An 18,395-nucleotide genomic window follows, 5' to 3' on the forward strand; every position below is an offset into this window, starting at 1 on the left:
GTGTATGGTTTATGATTGAAGTCAATTAGAGGGACCAGTGCTGAAAAGTCTGCCTTTTTCTGTCCAGCAGCGCCTCAGAGAATGTCTACTCCATGATTCAGCATCCTAAAGATGCCGTGAGGCCGGAGAGCGTTGTCCCAGGAGCAAATGGGAGCATGCCTTCACCTCACCCAACTCAGGGCATGCCGGTGCATGGGATGAGAACTGCCAGCCCCCCCTGCCTCATCCAAAGACAGGTACCGTGCTGTGAAAAGTTGGCTGTTTGAGCTTTTGTAGATTCACTAATGTCTCTAACTAACAGGGGCAACAATGACACATCCCCCAAGTCAAGGAATGTTTTTACAGGTGGAGGACACTGACATTTTTCCCTCCTCATCTTTTCTGGCTGTTTTTCACTAGTCTTGCATTTAGCTAGGCTAGGGTCAGTGTCACAACTGGTAACATGAGGTGATACCTGGACCCTACAGATGTTGCACAGGTAGTCCAACTCTTCCAAGATGGCACATCAGTCCAGCTATTTCCACAAAGTTTGCTGTGTCTCCTCCATCTCAGGAGGCAGGCAGTTGCTCTAGCAGAGCTGAACAAGGCTGTAGAAGGTCCCTAACCCATCAGCAGGACAGGTATCTGCTGCTTTGTGCAAGGAAGAAAAGGATGAGCACTGTCAGAGCTACAAGTAGGACACTGGTGTGAATGTCTCTAACCAAACAATCAGATACAGACTTTATTAGGGTGGCCTGAGGACCCTACGCTGGTGCAGTGGGTCCTGGGTTCCTCCTGGTGCACAACAATGTTGCAGCTACATCTATATCCTTTTCTCACCATTGCAATCTGATGTGTTTTCAAAGTGTTCATTTAATTTTTTTGAAATTGCATTCCTCAGGGCTTTGCCAAACACAGTGACTTGATAAAAGTGTTTAATAGTTAAAGAATATTTTAAAGTTTAAATTAAATGCTAATGCATTTCTATTTCCATTTTTTATTTCAAGTCTGCGTCCAGTTTAATTCATGAGTAAGCAGCTGCTACTTCTTTCTATAGTTCTACATGACAAGTAACAGTGCATGGCCGTGTGCTGTCCGAGCCACCTGCTGTTCCCAGCCTTTTTATGTGTCTTATTGTAGTAGCTTGCCTAAGGTGTGGAGGGCTATTTAGACTCTGTGCTGAGGGACGGCTTGGATTACTCCAATTCTCTCTTAAGTAGAGCCCGTGGATCCTTAGTGATCATTAAGGAGATTTGAGGACATCCACTGCAAAAAAATGAACGATAATTTAATTTTGTTATAATTGAATTCAACAGAACACATTTTAATTAAGGCCTTCGCTTTCTCTATTGTTAGCACCAGATTAGAGAGTTATGCTATTCATTAAATCATCAGCGATTTGACTCGTTCTGTGTCCATGACTTCTGTCCTCATCCAGTCCACAGACCTGGTCAGCATGGTGTACAGCTGCATCGGGGCAGAAATCGAAGACTCCGATGGCAGCAGCAACTGTGACATCAAAGGGATAGACCAGGATGCTGACAGATCAGTCACCATCTCAGATGCCCCGACAGATACTCGAACTAACGGCCACGTGGTGTCCTCCAAACAACAGACGGACAGGCAGATGGAGACAGCCAGGCAGGAGAGGATTGTGCCCCTGACAGACTCGCGGACTGAGATAGAAGATGATGTGCAGAGCAGCGGAGGTGGAATCGTGGCCCCCGGTGGGCCAAGGCCAGAGCCGCCTCCACAGAGTGCTAAGCCCAGTTTGGTTGTCATGAGGCAGAGACACCTGCAGGAGAGTTTAGGTATTGCAATTTAAACAACAACTGAAGTTCTGTTAAAGTATAATATTGTAAAATGTCCCTATTGGATGAATAAGTATCCAACATGATAATAATCACATGGTATGAATATGATGATAAAATAATAAATGATGAAGACTCAGGTGTGACTCTTATTAGAATGACTGATAATAATGATAATTCTAAAAATAGACTCACATCTGTACACTGTACACGTGGCATGTGGTTGACCGTGATATATTTTTAGATCACTGTCTTGTTGGATAAAAGTTCAAAGGGAAAACAATCAGAAGATGCCATGTTTTTAAAGAAGAAAAAAAGCAGAAAACTCACAAAAGCTGCAAAAACCGTGTAGACGAGTATGTCAAAGTGTGTTTAATGAGAGATGCAGTACGAGAGCAGACGATGACATGATTGGCTATAGCTATAGAGGCCTTTTGTGGCGAAAGAGCCATTGTTAAGTCTCAAGTCTAGACTTCTTAATGAGTAAAACCTCCGAGTATTGTAGACTGCAGTCTGACTCAAAGGGAATTAAGAGATCACTGTAACAGAAGTGGTCATGGCATAAAATCAATGTTAAAGCCAGCAGTTTGGCGTTAAAACGGAGAAAGGGTGCAGGGATGTGCATCTTTATCGTCCGATTGAAATCCTTAATGCAAGCTGTGGACAGCAGCACATATAAATAGTTGTCTCTTAAAAGCTGGAGCAAGCTCTTAACACAGAAATGGAAAAGCAATCCAGGTTGGTTGGTTTTAATTTGCACAGTTTGTGCTTTCAGCCCCTTCAGCCAAAGGCTCCCATTCCCAGGTTCGTGTGAAATGTGTGCTGCTTGCCAATATTCCTGCTTCAGGTCTTATTCTGCTTTTCTTATCTTACGTCATGTATAGTGTATATGTACTGTTATAGTGGGGTATGCTCATATTAGACAAGTTTCAGATAATGAGTTTAGTCTATGAATAAATAAACACCGTGAGCCAAAAACCTCTTCAGGCTTCAGAAAGACGGGCTGTCTTTTTTTTCTTTGTAGGTTACTTTTTGCTCTGTGTGACATCAAAGAATGGATGTAGTTGTTTCAGGAGAACTAGCAGCAGCACCACCCACATTAGTGAGGGGCAGCCAATCAGAAGGAAACTGGCCTAAAGTCAGAGTGAAAAGAGGAAGTGGATGAACTGAAGACAGCTAAGAATAACTTTGACCTGTGAATCGTGCAAGGCTACTATAGAAATCCCGAAATAAATTGAACTTTGTTTGTGTCGGCTGCTTTTTGTTTTCCCAGAAGAAGCAGGAAGGCTGGAGGCAGAGGGAGACCAGAGTGAAAGAAAGCGCGAGGAGAAACAGAGAGGGCGAGGGCCAGAGGGGGAGCGTCCTCTCATTCCCAATAAGGTAACTATATGCTGTATGCGCTGTACGTACTATAAGAGAAAGCACATCTTGTTGTCATATTTTTCTGTTGCATAGTCAAATTTTGTGCCCCTCCATCAGCCCAGCTTGGATGTTTCTAGAGACAAGACCTCTCCAGATAAGGCCAAGACCTCCCCCGTCACCCCAGCAGAAGAACAAATCAATGATCAGAGGTGTTTACCTCCTGGTCAACCCATCGCTGAAGGTGAGGGAAGCACCGAGAGGATGAGCCCACCGGCGTCTGTCAAGCCTGGGATGGAAGCAGCAGATCCTGCTGTAATCAGTCACGGTAACCATGTCATTTTATATCTATGCACAGTCATAGCAGTCCAAAATGTCTCCTCTTTGTTTTTTCTTCTTTTTTAAAAATAAAGTGATAAACCTGGAACTTTAACATCACCATCACGAACGTTCTAGATCTTTACGTTCCATGCATGGCCGTCTTCTTTTGCTTTTCAGTCACAGGAACCGTAAACACCCCCAAAAGTAAAAGGCCAGATCTCTAGCAGGCAGTGTGTTCTTAATGATGTGGATAGAAAGGGCAGATTGGCATAATAAGATGCAAATAATTGCTGTGATCTTCCCAATTAACAATAACCAACAAACACAGATGAGGAGGGAGGCCATAATGGATTTCCAGCAACATCACATCAGACCAGGAAGTCCAGCTCGTTTGACATAGGTACTGTGTGTGTGGTGCTGTGTTTGTTTCTGCAGCCCCGCTGTTGTGCATGCATTTTGTAGTACTGCGCACTAGTACGTAAAGATACAAATGCACGTCTTGGTTTTTTTTTGTTGTTGTTCATAATTCATAACAATGGCGCAACGCCTTTGTTATTTTTTATCAAACAAACTCAGCGTGACTCTCCTATTTGATGTGCTTCCAACCCTGTTGAGCGTGCTGGCTGCGCATCAACTTGTTGCTTTATCCTGCATCCTTTATTCTGAGTTCCTGTACCCCACTATGTGTGTGTGTGTCTGTCTCATGCCATTTATTCCCAGGCATGGAACGGGATGTGCCCTACGATCTGGAGAGGTCTTCAGATCGCAGATTCCTTGTGAAAAAACCCTATTTCCCTCAGTGCAGAAACAGGTCTCTGGACTACCCTGCTGGGACCGGGTGTATGTATCCGTCTCTCTTTCCTGCAGATATGTGCGGTATGACGAGCAGCATGAAGTGCATGCGTGTTGAGATTTTTGCACAATGTATTTTTTTTTCTTTTGCTCCCCATCTTGTTTTTATAACAATAAAATCTTTCATTCATATTCCAAAATCTTCAGTAATTTGTTTTTAGCATTTGCGGAAGCCTAAACGTGTACACGCTTAACAGAGATGAGTCATACCCTACATATTGAATGCAAGCCTCCTTTGCCTCAATTGGATTGCCAAAGAAAGAGATCATAAAACATAATTTAAAGATGGAATTTGGCTGTTTTCCAGATATGTCTCATTGCAGCTGGCAGCCGGATCTGACACTGCTTGGGATTAGTGTGCTGTTAGATGAGACCTTCTCCCTTTTTCAAACGAGGACCTTTTATCTCCCCTCCTTTAATTGGAGCAGATTCTTTCCTTGATATCATGTTCCATTATTGTGCTAATTGGCAGTACGGTTTAGCTGATTCATCATCTCTTCCTGCTTTGAGCAGATTGACGCCGAATGTGAAAACCCCGGGGCAGTGGAATTCAGCTCTAATGACATTCCAAAAACTACTGCCAATTATCCCAGTAATACAGAACTATATATCAGCAAGTTGCTGCAGGGGACTCAATTATCATCACTGTGAGAATGATAAAAGGCTCCACGTGTCACGAGCATAAAAGCCGGTCATAAAGAGCGTGCGGGATCCTCTGTGACCTGTCGGGATGAGTTTAGGTGTATTGGAAGTTTAAGCGCCGCATTGTCACGTTTGTGTGTCTTGTCCACACCGAGAGGTTCTTTTTGCATGCGGCAGATAATATCTGAGCCTAGCTCCAGGTTTTTTTAAGCTCAAAGCTTTTTTTTTGTCTCCACCCACTCATGCAAGCTTAAAAAGTTACGTTTGAAATATCACCTTCTAAAACTAATGCAGAAGACGGCCATCTGTTTCCATAGAAGTGCAGCTTTCAGTTTTATTTTATTTTTTGGCCACTTGGGGGCAGCAGAAACAAGCTGTGAACCACTGACTGTTGAAGAGTCATTGCTGTGAACACAACACTGACATTTCATCGCCCTACATATTTCCGGATTGAGCTAAGCAGCAACATTAGCATTCATTCAGAGTGGTGTTCCAGTCTAACTGTGGAATTAAGTGTAATGTAGCTGTCCAGTATTTTTTTATTCCCACCACTCACAGTACATTTGCTTCTGTAGGTTATGAAAGCCCCCAGCTTGGTAACAGAGATGCATTATGACATTACCTGTGGACCAGGAGACGTTTGCTGGGAAGAAAGGACTTGGACGCGGAGGACTGGAGAGAGACAAGCTTTTAAAACTGTGGACTCGGCTGACAAAGATTCAACAGGATGTCTTTTTTTTAAAAATATATTTTTATTTTTAATCCCTGCAAACATTTGTTGCTGAAAATGCATGTACTGTATGCCGGTTTTGACTGCTTGCACTCGCTATTTTACTCTCAGGCATAAACAAAGCTCTACTTTTCATACAAACACAGTGGATCAGTGTGTCTTCAGTATGCTCACAAACAGCTGTTTTATGCATTTGTGCAAAAATCATTTAATATTGAAAGCGTGTCTTTTCATGCCCTATCTGTATTTAACTGACAATCTGTGACTTCTGAAAGTGAGTTTTGTAGTGTATTTATTCTAATTGGATGTATATACTGAATATATAACTGCACTAACCATTGTGGTAACTCTGCCAGTTAACAATCATGATTTTATTTGTGATAACATATCATTTGATAACCGTGTTTGTAAGTATGCTTTTGATGTATGCTGCCGGTGATGACTGAGAAACGTGTTACCATGCACTCCTGTCTCTCCAAGAGTATTTAAACTAGACAGTAGATCATTTTAATCAGATTTTGCGGGCCTGAAAATGAGTATTTTTTCTAAAAATGCTTCTATGAATCAATAAAAGTGACTTTCCAGAAGGAAGTGGACTGCTGAAAGTTACTTTCACAATACATTACGCTAAATGTAAATATGTGTCAGAGTGGCATCCTAAAACGGGAACAGTTTAGCTGTTGTGATTTCACCATTTAGGCTGTGTTGTTGCTGAAGTAACACAGTGCTGTGCTTGTGTTGAGCCACCCGTCATTTCTTTATATTTTGCTGGGAAAATGGGAAATGGGTGATTTATCAAAGCAAACATCCACAGAAATGCATCAGGAAAAAACAGAGGCTGTCATTTCTAATGAGCTTGAAAGTTACTATTTGTTACCGACTTTATTCTTTAACACAGCCTGAACTCTCTCAGGCAGATTTCTTGTAATTTCTTTAAGTAGTCTTCAGGAATAGTTCTCCAGCTTCTTGAAGGACATTCAAAGCTCATCTTTAGATGCTCCTACCTTATCTTCTGTTCTCTGTTAATACGACACCACACTGCTTCAGTAATGTTGATGTCCGGGCTCTGAGGAGGCCAATCCATGACAGATAGTGTTTTTCTATCCAGGTATGCTTTTATTGGATTGGCAGATGGTATTGTGTGGTGGACCATAATCTGATGATACATTTCTACATTTATAATTCCATCAATTTTGACAAGATCTGCAACACCACTGGCTGAAATGCAGCCCTAAACCATGACTGAGCCTACACCCTGTTTTACAAATGGCAGCTCACTGTTGGAGCTCTCTTCTGACATTCTTCAGATTCATCTCTCCATAAGAACTGTTGCCACAAATTATCCACAGTTCTTGTATGAGTTGCCATAACTCTTTTTCTCCCAGTTATCTTTCCTGAGGTTTAGAAAACAGCAGATGTAGTCAAGATGATCCCTCATTGCTTCACTAATGTTGAGGTGCGGGCTCTGGGGAGGCCAATCCATGATTCAATCAGGTACATTTTTACTGCAGTGGTAATACGTTTAGGATCATTGTCGTACTGAAAAACAAAGATGTTGCCAGTCAGATGTTATTTCATGGTGAATCAAAATCTAATGGTTCTTTTGTTGTTTACAATTTCATCAAATTCCCAACACAAATGAAATGCAGCACTGAACCTAACAGAACCTCCACTGTGTCTTTATACAGATTTCGAATTTTGTATTCATCACTCTGCAACAGTCCAGTTCTTGTGTAATTTTAAATTTTAAGAACAGCTCCTTCACAGCCACTCTTCCACTACGAGCATTTCTGATGAGACTTCAGCGAACAGCGGATCAGGTCCTGCTTGAGGTCTTTGCTGAATGTTTTTCTATTTCTTAAGAACATGACACCATTCATCTGCTGTCAACTTTTTTTTTGATGGATACAAAAGTGGCATCAGTCCTCTCTTCTAACTCTCTGCAATGAAGAAAAAGTGCATATCTACCAAAGTATCTGACCATTGGAAATCTGATATCTTTACTATTAAAACCGAGTGCTTTAAACGGAGACACTTTCACACTCTGGTTTTAACTATCGTTGTCGCTTGTGAGTGCTCCAGTTTTGTAGAGAGCCACATTAGTGGTGCCGAACTCTGCTTTTGTAAAAAAAATGTGAAAATTATGACGCAAAATTTTATATCTCTATGCATTTTCAGTGCTTTGTCTAATAATAGGCTCAGAATCAGGAGTGGCATGAAGGATGCTTTATGATATTTATCATCTATGCTCACAGTACAAAGCTGACTCCAGATGCCCTTTTAGCATTACTGCTTCTCAGCACCAGATGGCAGCAGAGACTGAGCACGTTTGCGGCTTCTGAGTGCCAGTGACAAGTCGCTGCCAACTCGTGATGCACTGTCATCACCATAATCATGGATCCTAGCAGCATCCAGTTACTGTAATGAATGCAGAATATGCACGATCATATAGTTGTTATGACGCTGATGGTTGCTGATGAGATCGTTTGGAGCTCTGGAGGAGACTTGCCACAGAGCAAGATCAGCATTTAATTGACACTATTAACATGCTCTATTAAATGCTCCCATCTCTGGCATGTAAATCGCAGATTAGACCTCAGACTCTCTCTCTCTCTGTGAGCCGAGGCTTAGACGGTTCGTCAGCGTTTATTCCAGACAATGACGAGACGCCTGTTTATCTTGTGACAGTGAGAAGCTTTTAATTCCCCCCATGCAGTCACCTGATCTCCCACACTGCCAGGACAGATCACAGCCAGGGGTGTTCACATTCACGGGGTCACCAGATAAGCTCAGCTAATTCTCTCGCCGGCTTCCCTTCCAGACACAGTCCCACGCACCATATGCCTAGCTGAATGTTTTATCACTGTATATTGTGTTCACAAACCCAGTGTTACATTAACAAAACGGTGTGATTTTCTTAGGGCACTCCAGGTCATTCATCATCATCATTTGAATATCAGCTGGTGTGAGGGTTGTGCTCTTTTATCTGCGTGTTTTTAACCTTTACCGTTTCTGTGTCTTCGGTGACTGTGGAGAAGTGCGTGTCTCAAGTGTTAGGCACCAGCAGATGGGTCAGCAGCGGGCCATTTGATTCACCGCATCAACAGTGGAAGCCCCGCAATGAGTGTACGCATATGAGCCAGTGTGCTACCGACAGAGCAAAACAAAAACAGGTGTGTAAGAAGAGACTTTGGGCTTGGTGGGCTTATGTGTAAAGTAATATAACACGTGGCAAAAAAATAAGTATTTCAGCTTAGTGTCAAGGCCCATATGTTGCCTTTGGAGTGGGATACTTTCTACGTAAATATAAAGCATTATGCTGATTTTCTCCTCACAAACTCTAAGCCCTTGTTTATCTCCTTGCAGCCAGGCGGTGCTTTAAATTCGTATTGCTAATGACAGAAAATGTAAACAAATTAAGCATCCTGTTCTTTATAGACCCCGGCACCATCCATATTTAGTTCCCTGAGTTAGTTGTGGACATTCGAATAAAACAACCGAGACTGTTAGTGTGATGCTCGGTGAGGATAACTTGAACTCACTTAGAACTCACCTAGTCTGCAAAATTGAGCCTTTCTTGGAAGATTAACATGCCATCATGCCACGGGGTCTGTGGTCATTGCATGCATATGCAGTCTCACCAACCATCACTGAGCCCCCTGCCTCAGCAGCACAACACTGTGTGGAAGAAGTAGCATTTTAATAAAAATGCTAACTAGAGGAGTTCAGCCAAAGGTTAAAAGACCCAAAAGTTTCCTCAGCAGGCTTAGAAATATGGCAGAATAAGCATTGGCGACAGCAAGGGATCTCTGGCCTCTAGGTGCAACAGGATGATCTGGCAGTCCCTAAAGACAAGAGATGACAAGGCTTGGGATCAAGGGGAGTACCCTAATCCAGGAAGAACAAAGGAGAAGGACAGTGTGCAGCCAATGCCACAACTAGGAATATGGATAAAGATGGTGAAAACTGCAGCACAAGATCTGATGTAACACCTGCCAGCCAGAACTTCCTCTGAGTTTAAGATATCCACGATGTCTTACCAGCCCCAACAAACGTCTCCATCTGAGGGAAGACAGTATCTCCTTTCTGTCATCTGCACCTATGGAGATTATCCCCGAAAAATCAATTCAACAGCTTCCTGAAGTCAAATGTAATACCAGTGTTGACATGAACAAGTCGTAAGGTTGTTGCTTGAAATGTTGCTGTAAGCCAGAATCCATTTTCTTGTTGGAATAAAACCCGATCAAGCTGACAACCAAAGCCATCCAGCACATCCACATATGCACACTGGCAGTTAAAAATAGACCTTTCGAGGTAATTGAGATTTCCTGACCATGTGACATCAACAATTTGCTGGCCTGTCACGATCATTTGTTTTGATTCCACTAAGCAGGTGATCATGTTAAAGCTCACAGAGGCGTGGGCAGAGCTTGTGTGGAGGATGCTAATCAAAGAAAGTGCCAGGGATACTATATCTTTGAGGCTGTGAACTAAAGTGGGATATAGAGGAAAACTCTAATATGAGCGAACAGCTCAATGAGATTGCTCTGGGTCAAAATGCCTGACTCACGGGGGTGCTGCTCAGATGAAAGTTGAAGTCTGATTATCCTGAGTTGGGTCACTTGGGTGTTGGGATATGGAAAAACCTGAAATTCAGGTGACAGGAACACCAATGATGATGCATACCAGCTCAACTAAGAGTTGAATTTTGCACTTTTTCTTGCAGCAGTGGATGCTGAAATCTGAAAGTGAGTAGAGCAGGCTGCTGCTTGAACTGGAGAAGAGAAAGATGGGACTCGAGAATTAAATATTTTTCAATGTTTGCCAGGTGCAGTGCAGTCCAGCGGACAAAACAACAGCTGACATCTCAGATGACACTATCACAGTCCAGGGCTGGTCAGGCTTTTCTCTCTCCCGCTCTCTCCCTTTCCAATCCACTCCTTTTTCTCTTAAGTATAGTTTTGGTTGCCCCTCCTTGAGCTCCCCCTGCCAGCAGAATCAGCCTTTTTACTGTTCTTTGGCTGACATACCTGTTTGTGTTACCTCTCTCTATACAAGGACAAGCTCAAGTCTGCCCTCCTCGTCAGGTTGTTGTTATATAATAACCTGACACATCACGGTAAATGGGAATCAGACTCTCTGATGCACTTTGAAGCTCCCAGGGAGATTTTCTTGCTAATGTTGCTACGCCTCTTAGAAAACCACCTTGTCCTTGATCAGCTGAAGCTTCTTTCCCAGAAGGATTACTCACCTGGAATCATGAGCCTGCCAGACACACACCTGAGTATCTCCCAGCTCCAAACTCTCTCTCTGTTGATCTTTGTGCCTAAAATAAAACTATTGAGAAGTGAACACTGTGGTCTGGGTCTCGCTTCAGTATCCTTCAAGGCTAAACTAATTGGCTATGGCTGATATAACTTCTGGAGCTTTTGACCATATTTCAAATATATCATAGCTACACTGGCTCATTGACTTTAATCATTTTTAAAGTCTCAATGAGATCATTTTGTCTGAAACTAGAACTGTGCTAATTTATAAAGTTTATTTATTTAAATATCTGCCAAAAGTTTGCAGTGGCACACTTTTCACAATTCCTAAAATGTCAAAAGTATGTAAAACATAAGAACTGAAACTATAAACTATAAACACTATAAATTATACACTATGTAGTGTCGTAGTGACACTACAGTTTAGTGGCAATAGACAGTTTCCAGAAAGCAAAAAATTCCTGGTTCAGTCCTAAGAGGATGTACAAATTTCTTTGGAGTCGTGTCAGGATGTCATCTCATGTGGAAAATCTGCCAAATCAAACACTTGGAACTTCCCACTATTGCAACCCCTTGTGAATAAGGGAGCAGCTGAAAGCAGCACGTTTTCAGAAGGTTAAAAAATAAGCGTGCCCAAACTTTATCTGGTCCCGTATTTCTGTACATTACTATGGAGTCTGTTACAAAGCCTACAATGACTGATTCAAGACTTGGCAGACAAGATTCTGGCAAAACAATCAAAATCAGACTTTGTCCAAAGCAGTGATGGAAGATCTGCTCAGGTCCTTTCCATAAGTACAATAATCACCACAGGCACATTACAAGACCTGCCATGAATACCAGAGTACATGTTTACTCAGGGAAAATGCTGCTTAAGTTAAAAGAATTTATCTGATCATGAGCAGGACTGTTAACTGTTCTGTTGCTAAACATTATCGCTTTTCTATTTTTCAATTGAAATTTTTATCTAATATACATTTTTCATTATACACAATAATGAAACACCAGCTAACAGCAGCTAACGATTTCACCAACAGTAGCTATCAGTAGCAAAAAAAAAGCCGCACTTATTGAGAAAAAAGTTCAGGATGTCCTCAACAAGTGTCAGCATCACTCTCATCAGACAGAAGACAGCTTCCCCGACTTACCAAGGGTATATCAGGGTAGTTTTACAGCTTCCTGTGAAACTTTGTGCAGTGGACATCCGGCATATTGACATCTGAGGAAAGCAGCATACTGACAGTCTAAACTTACCACGGATGAATGCAAGACAGGGTTGTTTCTCCCACAGTTGCCACCCTAGCTATGATTGTGCACTTGAAATGTAAGAAAAACACATTCAGCTGACTGCTTTCCGCCATCTACTGCCATCTAGTGGTGAGATTTTATACACTCTATCTTTACACCAGTATTCAACTTAAACTGGTTTCCAGTTATTCCAAACTAGGAAATAGTCTTTGGGACAAGGAACTCTTTAGACAGAGAGCTGGTTGAGACCTAAATTGTAGCTGTAAAAAAAACAACCCATGACTAAACATCATTTTGATCCTAACTACAAGTAATTTAAATAGTAAATCTATTCTGTCTGCTATAATTTTCCTGTATCGTTTCAGCAGTTTATATACAGGCAACATGGCAACATACCTTTTGTACTAAAAGGAAGCGATGCCTGTGATATCACCGCTACAGCCAAATTTACATCAGATTCCTTAAGGTTTTCTTAAGATTTGATACTTTAAAAATACTTTAATAGTTAATGATCAGCACTCAATTTAACTTAGTGTTCTGTGTTAAACTATAACTATAAACTGATTCACTGTTATGTTTTTGCATTTCATTGCTGAAGACATCAACACTCACTCACTCGTTCATTCAGAAATAGTCTGTAGCTTGTTTGTACTAGCCTTCGTTCTGTCGTGTTTTTTTTCATATTTCCAAAACTTTATAAGAAACAGTATAAAAAGAACATTTATGATAAAAGCAAACAAAGTGTAAAATGAGGTAAAACGAGTTGAGGTTTCAATCTGACTATACTGAAAATCAGCTGCAAACCCTGCTGCTTCCTCAGGTTAAAACCTTTATTCTTCCTTACAAAGAATAAACATGACGCAACTGAGCGCCACACACTTAACAGATTCCTCTGGCTCCATCCTGAACTCGAAATGACTCAAACATCTCCCACCGACGCAGCTGTCGCTGTGTTTTTCCTCTCAGGTTCATAAAAGGCTTCTATTCACGTTGCCTCCATCTTTACGATCTGAGGAGGCGTGCTTGACACTTTCAACACTTTCTTGGTGGAGGCAGTCATTCATACTCCCTCCCTTCTTCTTAATGCCTGCGTCTGCCTTGCTCTCAGTGCTCTCTTCCTCCCACCTGCTCCCTCGCTCTATACCTGTTTGTTTTCCCTTAAAGCATAATAATACCCACCGCCAGCAATTAGCGGAGATTAAAGCTGTGTGTGCGTGCTTCAGTGTGCTTGCACTTGCGGGGGTGTTTGTACCCTCTTCTGTTTCACTGTGTGTGTGTCTGCGTGTGAGAGAGCAAAGTGATAGTGAGGTCAGAGCTGAAGGAGATGAGGCGGTGTTACCTTTAGTGGGAGTGAGATATTTTGTAGACAACAAATACATGTAGCTAGAGGCAGCGTGGCTGGCTGAGGTCACCAAGCCAAGGGAGGAAGAGAATTCTGACACTGAAGGCCGCAGAGTGAAGATGGACTGCACAGCCACATTCAAATAACAAACCATATGGGATTTTTATGTGTGCTGCTTTAGTTTGCAGATGTCAGTCTCCTTGTTTTGTTAATCTGTATCTTTGAATTGCTCTAACCCCTCCACCAGTCAAGCATTGGAATATGCAGGCACTTCATACAAGCTATAAAGTCAATTTATTTGTGACTTTAAATTTGAATTAAAACAGGTGTCAAACCATGTTCTCACAGGTGAAAGCCCAGTTCTGTTAAAGACCAGTTTCATTAGTTTTCATATTACCTGACAGATGATCAGGTCTGAATGGCCCCAGAATCAGCTAAAGTCACAGGCTGATTTATTTATTTTTTTTAAAGTCTGAAAATAGACCAAGGGGGTGGTGCCGAGACCTGGTATCCTCTCAGACCACTTCAATATCAACATAGTATAAACTTCCACCGAGGCTGAAACTCCCTGCACAGCATTTATGAAATGAGTCACTGGATTTAGGAAGGACATCCAGATTAATCTCAGACATGTTGTTGTTTTTTTTTTGGAGATATTACCACAAAATCTCCCATTTTTCTTGTTTCAATTTGTTATGCTTTTTTGAAAACATGATGCAAAATGTTCATTCTTGTCCTATGGGTGAACCCAGGCAAGGATACCCGTAGAAGTTGATCACCTCTTACCTGGAACAGTGAGAAAAACATTATTTGCAGCGGAAAATTTCATTCATTCATCATAACAAATGATATAAAACTGTTGACGCGATACAGATCAGTTGGATTGCTTTTCTGTTATGTCTTATTAATCCGTTAAGTTTGTTTTATGTTTCTAAAATTCCCACAACATAGAAATTAACTGTTTGTGTGATTTAATTCCAGTGTAAAGTCTATAGCAGTGCCTTACGATGTGGAAGAAAAGAAGCTAGCTTCCATAATATATTAGGCCTGTGGATAATGCACTGTGATATAAAGCAATGTGCTCGTAAAAGCTATGTTTACTATCACATTTAATTGAATGAGTGACAATCCAATTACAAAGAAAACGTCATTGGGCACCATTAAAATGACATAGTGGTGTTTTGCTGCAACCTTCCGACACTGATTTTTCAGCTAGTGGAGCATCAGTAGAGCTCAGCGCTGATGCTGGACATGATTGGCTTTCCAGTCACTCCCAAATGTGCCAGATGGTGTTGATGTCAGGCTTGTGCAACACAGACAGTCCCTTAACTGTGGAGAGCACAGTAGTATTTACAACCTCGCTGCAGGAAGAAGCACCAGAAGACTTTTCTAACTGCCATTAAAACTGTCTTAAACATTGAACAGAATTGATTCTGCTTGTTTGAAAGTTTCCTTTTTTCCAGCTTGTACACTTTTACCTGAAAAAATGACAAGAGTCTCCTTTAAGCTCAAGTTGTGTGTTTGTATTTGTGTATGCGTGTGTCTGTGTGTGCATAGCCAATGGGCAACGTGGGAAGTTAGAAAGACGAGCCTGCTCGTTCTCCTCTTCATACTGCACATCAGCTGATGGTAAGCGAAGGGCTTTTTCCCGGGAGCAGGTCACTGTTCACAGTAAGCGAGTCGCACACATGTACCATCCTTTTTGTATTTCCCTTTGGCTCTGCCCCGCATTTCATTCCTCTGGATTTCCTTTTAAACTCCAACTTCAATCCACACCTGGGTCTGTTTGCACTAAATTCTTGGCTTCTATTTTTCCTCCACTTGGGATTCGACTTTGTTGTGTCACTCTGAAGTATTTCCATTTCAGTTCATCCTCTTGTGACTCGTGAAGAATGCATGTAAGTCTGGATGTCCCTGTTCTCTACCCTCCACAAATGCTGCTCTAACCATACATCAAAGTATTTGATATGTAAGTGCAATAGAACAGTTCTAGATCAGTAATAGATCAAATATGGTGCTAGTGAAGACTTCCAAAGACGAGCATGGTTAGGTTCATTGGCGACTGTAAACTGACTATATGTGAATGGGAGTCCTGCAACAGACCGATGACTTCTCCGGGGTATACCCTGCCTCTGGCCCTATGACAGCTCATGGCCAGAGGCTTTCTTTTGGAAACAGAATACAATTATGCTTTAACACTGCTTTTAGCTTCCTGTCTAATGTTACTGTTATTTTGAAGAAGGTATTGATAGAAGGTAATAGCTTTGTAGTTTAGTCGCTACTGAAACTGAATAGCTATAGCTAATTATTTGCGAATCCTCTGTCCATGTCATTTAAAACCTTCTACTGAGTGAATTTCTTCACGTGTACCAGCTGCCTCACCCAGAGCTAAAACAGCCTCAGAGATGCTGAGTGAGGAAGAAGCAGTGTTGGACTTGGACATCTTCAAAGAAAGGCTGGAAGGCTGCCTACAACTTTCAACCCAGCTCATTTCAGGTGGTTTTATGGAATGAAAAGGAAGCCAGATCATTCCACATATAGTTCAAGTGATCAAAAGGCAATCAGCTCAAATGTACATTTGCAGCAAGTTTTGCTTTCCTATAAAATCCAGCCTTACATGAGCCTGAAATGATTGATTTTCATGATACAGTTGTAATTAAATTTATCCTGCCACTGAAGAGTTAAAGTGGTTGAACCGAAAATAGCCGGGAGCCAGTCACAACTTCTACATCAGTGTAAATCAGCTCAACTTGAGGTCAGTGTGTCTAAAATTAAACGCAATTAGTTTAGCCCTGTGCTGTGCATTTCATGTCTCTTCACTTCCCATCACGTTTCTGTTCTTCTCCTCATCTGTCATGTTACATCTTTCCTTCTTATCCCCTTTACTTTTTTTCGGCTCGTCATTCCTCATCCGGTTGCTGTTGAACTAATAAAACTGGAGAGTTAGAAAAAAAGATAAACAATACCAGAATGTGTGGAGTAAATTTTAGTATGACTGGAAGCAGGTTGCTAATTTGTTGCCCCCAACCATCAGTTTTATTTAAGGCCTGTATGCAACAAAACAGTTTCAGTAGCTATGCTGCCTCACTGACCCCTGGTTTATGTGTAAAGCGCGCAGCGTCAGCCACCCCCAAAGATGGAATTTGGACAGGTTTGTTAAGCTTTTCATCAGATACTGCATAAAAAGGACAGATGGGGGAAAGAATGAACAAATGTTCGTACATTTGATCATCCATCTGTCCTTCACACACGATGTTGTGGACGCCGTTGATTTTGACAAAAGTGGGAGTAATGATGCATCCCACCACCGCACACTGGCATTTTCAAATTCCATTGATAATGTCACAGTTAATGGTTAAAGAGCATATCTCTGGAGATGTTGACAAAATGACACATAGTCATCATAAAAAACAAACAAACTACAACTGTACTTTGAGTCATGCCTGCTTTTTTTTACCGTGTTATTGTTTTCGAAATGTGTGACGAGAAAAAAAACTAAACCTATGTGGGCAGGATTTGATTAGATATGGGTAAGTGTGAGGCTTGAAATTCTAATATTTAAAGTTTGTTGAATATTTGGTAACACTTTATGTTGAAATTTGCATATTTATTACATTTAATGTGGAAAGCGATTTTCAGATTTTCAGCCATATCTCTGTGTTGTCGCTATCATAAAGAATTTGTGGGTATCCACTTCCTTATAAGCTTGGGTGCTAGTTTCACATTGATAATAAAGCACTTCTTAATAAACATACTTTGCACTAGCAGATAATCTACAAGTGTCCCCTAATAACATCCTAATTTTTTCTTTTTGAAAGTAAGTTCCCCATCCTGAAGGGAGGGGCAGGAGCACACCATTCATCTACTAGTAAGTCAATATTCTCTATTGTGAAGTTACCTTCTCTTCACACACAGTAAAACTACTGAACAAAAACTGCAATATTTATTGAAAGCTAAGAACCAAACCACACTGTTTATTTCTATTTTATCATCTCAGGAGCATTTATCGGTGTTTTGCAGAGATCAATATTTCCCCCTCACATTGAATTCAAATTGCCTAGCAAACACAAGAGGGGAAATTTGTAGAATTGTGGGTAACTGTCCACACCTCACTGTTAACGGTTTACTTTCTTTACACTAGGTTGTAAATTAGTGTTGATGCTATGCAGCCCCATTCTGCCACTGCTCTATTTGTAGCACTTACCTGGTAAAACACAGGTAAGCGTTTACTGTGAAACCTTTTCAGTCTATAAGATTTAAGTTTCTGCTTTCTTCTAGAGAATGAAATATGAAGATCAGTTTTACATCTACCCATTTGGTCCTAAGGAGTGGTTCAATTAATGGGCTAATAATGCCATAAAGACTGAAAGGCATTGTAAACAAATAGCCTATAAAGAAGATCCATTAACACAAAGTGCCTTAAACATGCATTATTTTAATCACTAAGAGGGAACAAAAAATGTATTGGAAAATTATCCGACCGCTAACTTGTAGGACCTTTGTGAACACTTTCCTGATGAACTTACTGATACTGTTCCATCAATCCCTCACCCCTGCTGTCTGCTTTAAAATATACCAAGATAGTGACGTACAAGCCTGAGGACTCGAAGACCACGAACCAGTGAGTGAGGTCACTTGTCCATTTTCTCTTCATGCAAATCATCCAGTAGAGAAATCTAAACACATGATGGGAAAAGATTGAGTGAATTACATTTATTGTTTTTAATTTGAAATTGAAGTTTAAGAAAAGGGGAAAAAAAGACAGATTGGTATTAAAACTACCAACAACTATACACACCGGCCTAACTTCACTATACCAAAAGCTATAGTGAAGCAATGTCTTC

The 18,395-nt window shown here is 41.2% G+C and overlaps 1 protein-coding gene across 5 annotated transcripts in view; it reads left to right on the forward strand.

The window, feature by feature from the left end:
• Window positions 1-6,285, forward strand: part of carmil3 (capping protein regulator and myosin 1 linker 3) — a 94,826-nt gene extending 88,541 nt beyond the window's left edge. For 2 of the 5 annotated variants that reach the window (XM_042225453.1, XM_042225455.1), the window contains exons 34-40: window positions 68-236; window positions 1,418-1,790; window positions 3,064-3,170; window positions 3,270-3,477; window positions 3,799-3,870; window positions 4,191-4,310; window positions 5,540-6,285. In XM_042225453.1, coding sequence (XP_042081387.1) covers window positions 68-236; window positions 1,418-1,790; window positions 3,064-3,170; window positions 3,270-3,477; window positions 3,799-3,870; window positions 4,191-4,310; window positions 5,540-5,580 — 1,090 coding nt within the window. In that variant the 3' untranslated portion in view covers window positions 5,581-6,285. The remainder of the gene's footprint in view (window positions 1-67; window positions 237-1,417; window positions 1,791-3,063; window positions 3,171-3,269; window positions 3,478-3,798; window positions 3,871-4,190; window positions 4,311-5,539) is intronic. The other 3 variants (XM_042225454.1, XM_042225456.1, XM_042225457.1) reach the window with 3 other exon arrangements.
• The last annotated feature ends 12,110 nt before the right edge of the window (window positions 6,286-18,395 follow it).

Source organism: Haplochromis burtoni, unplaced genomic scaffold (genome assembly GCF_018398535.1).
Source record: "Haplochromis burtoni strain Fernald_Lab_line unplaced genomic scaffold, NCSU_Asbu1 Contig_172, whole genome shotgun sequence".
Classification (NCBI taxonomy): Eukaryota; Metazoa; Chordata; class Actinopteri; order Cichliformes; family Cichlidae; genus Haplochromis; species Haplochromis burtoni.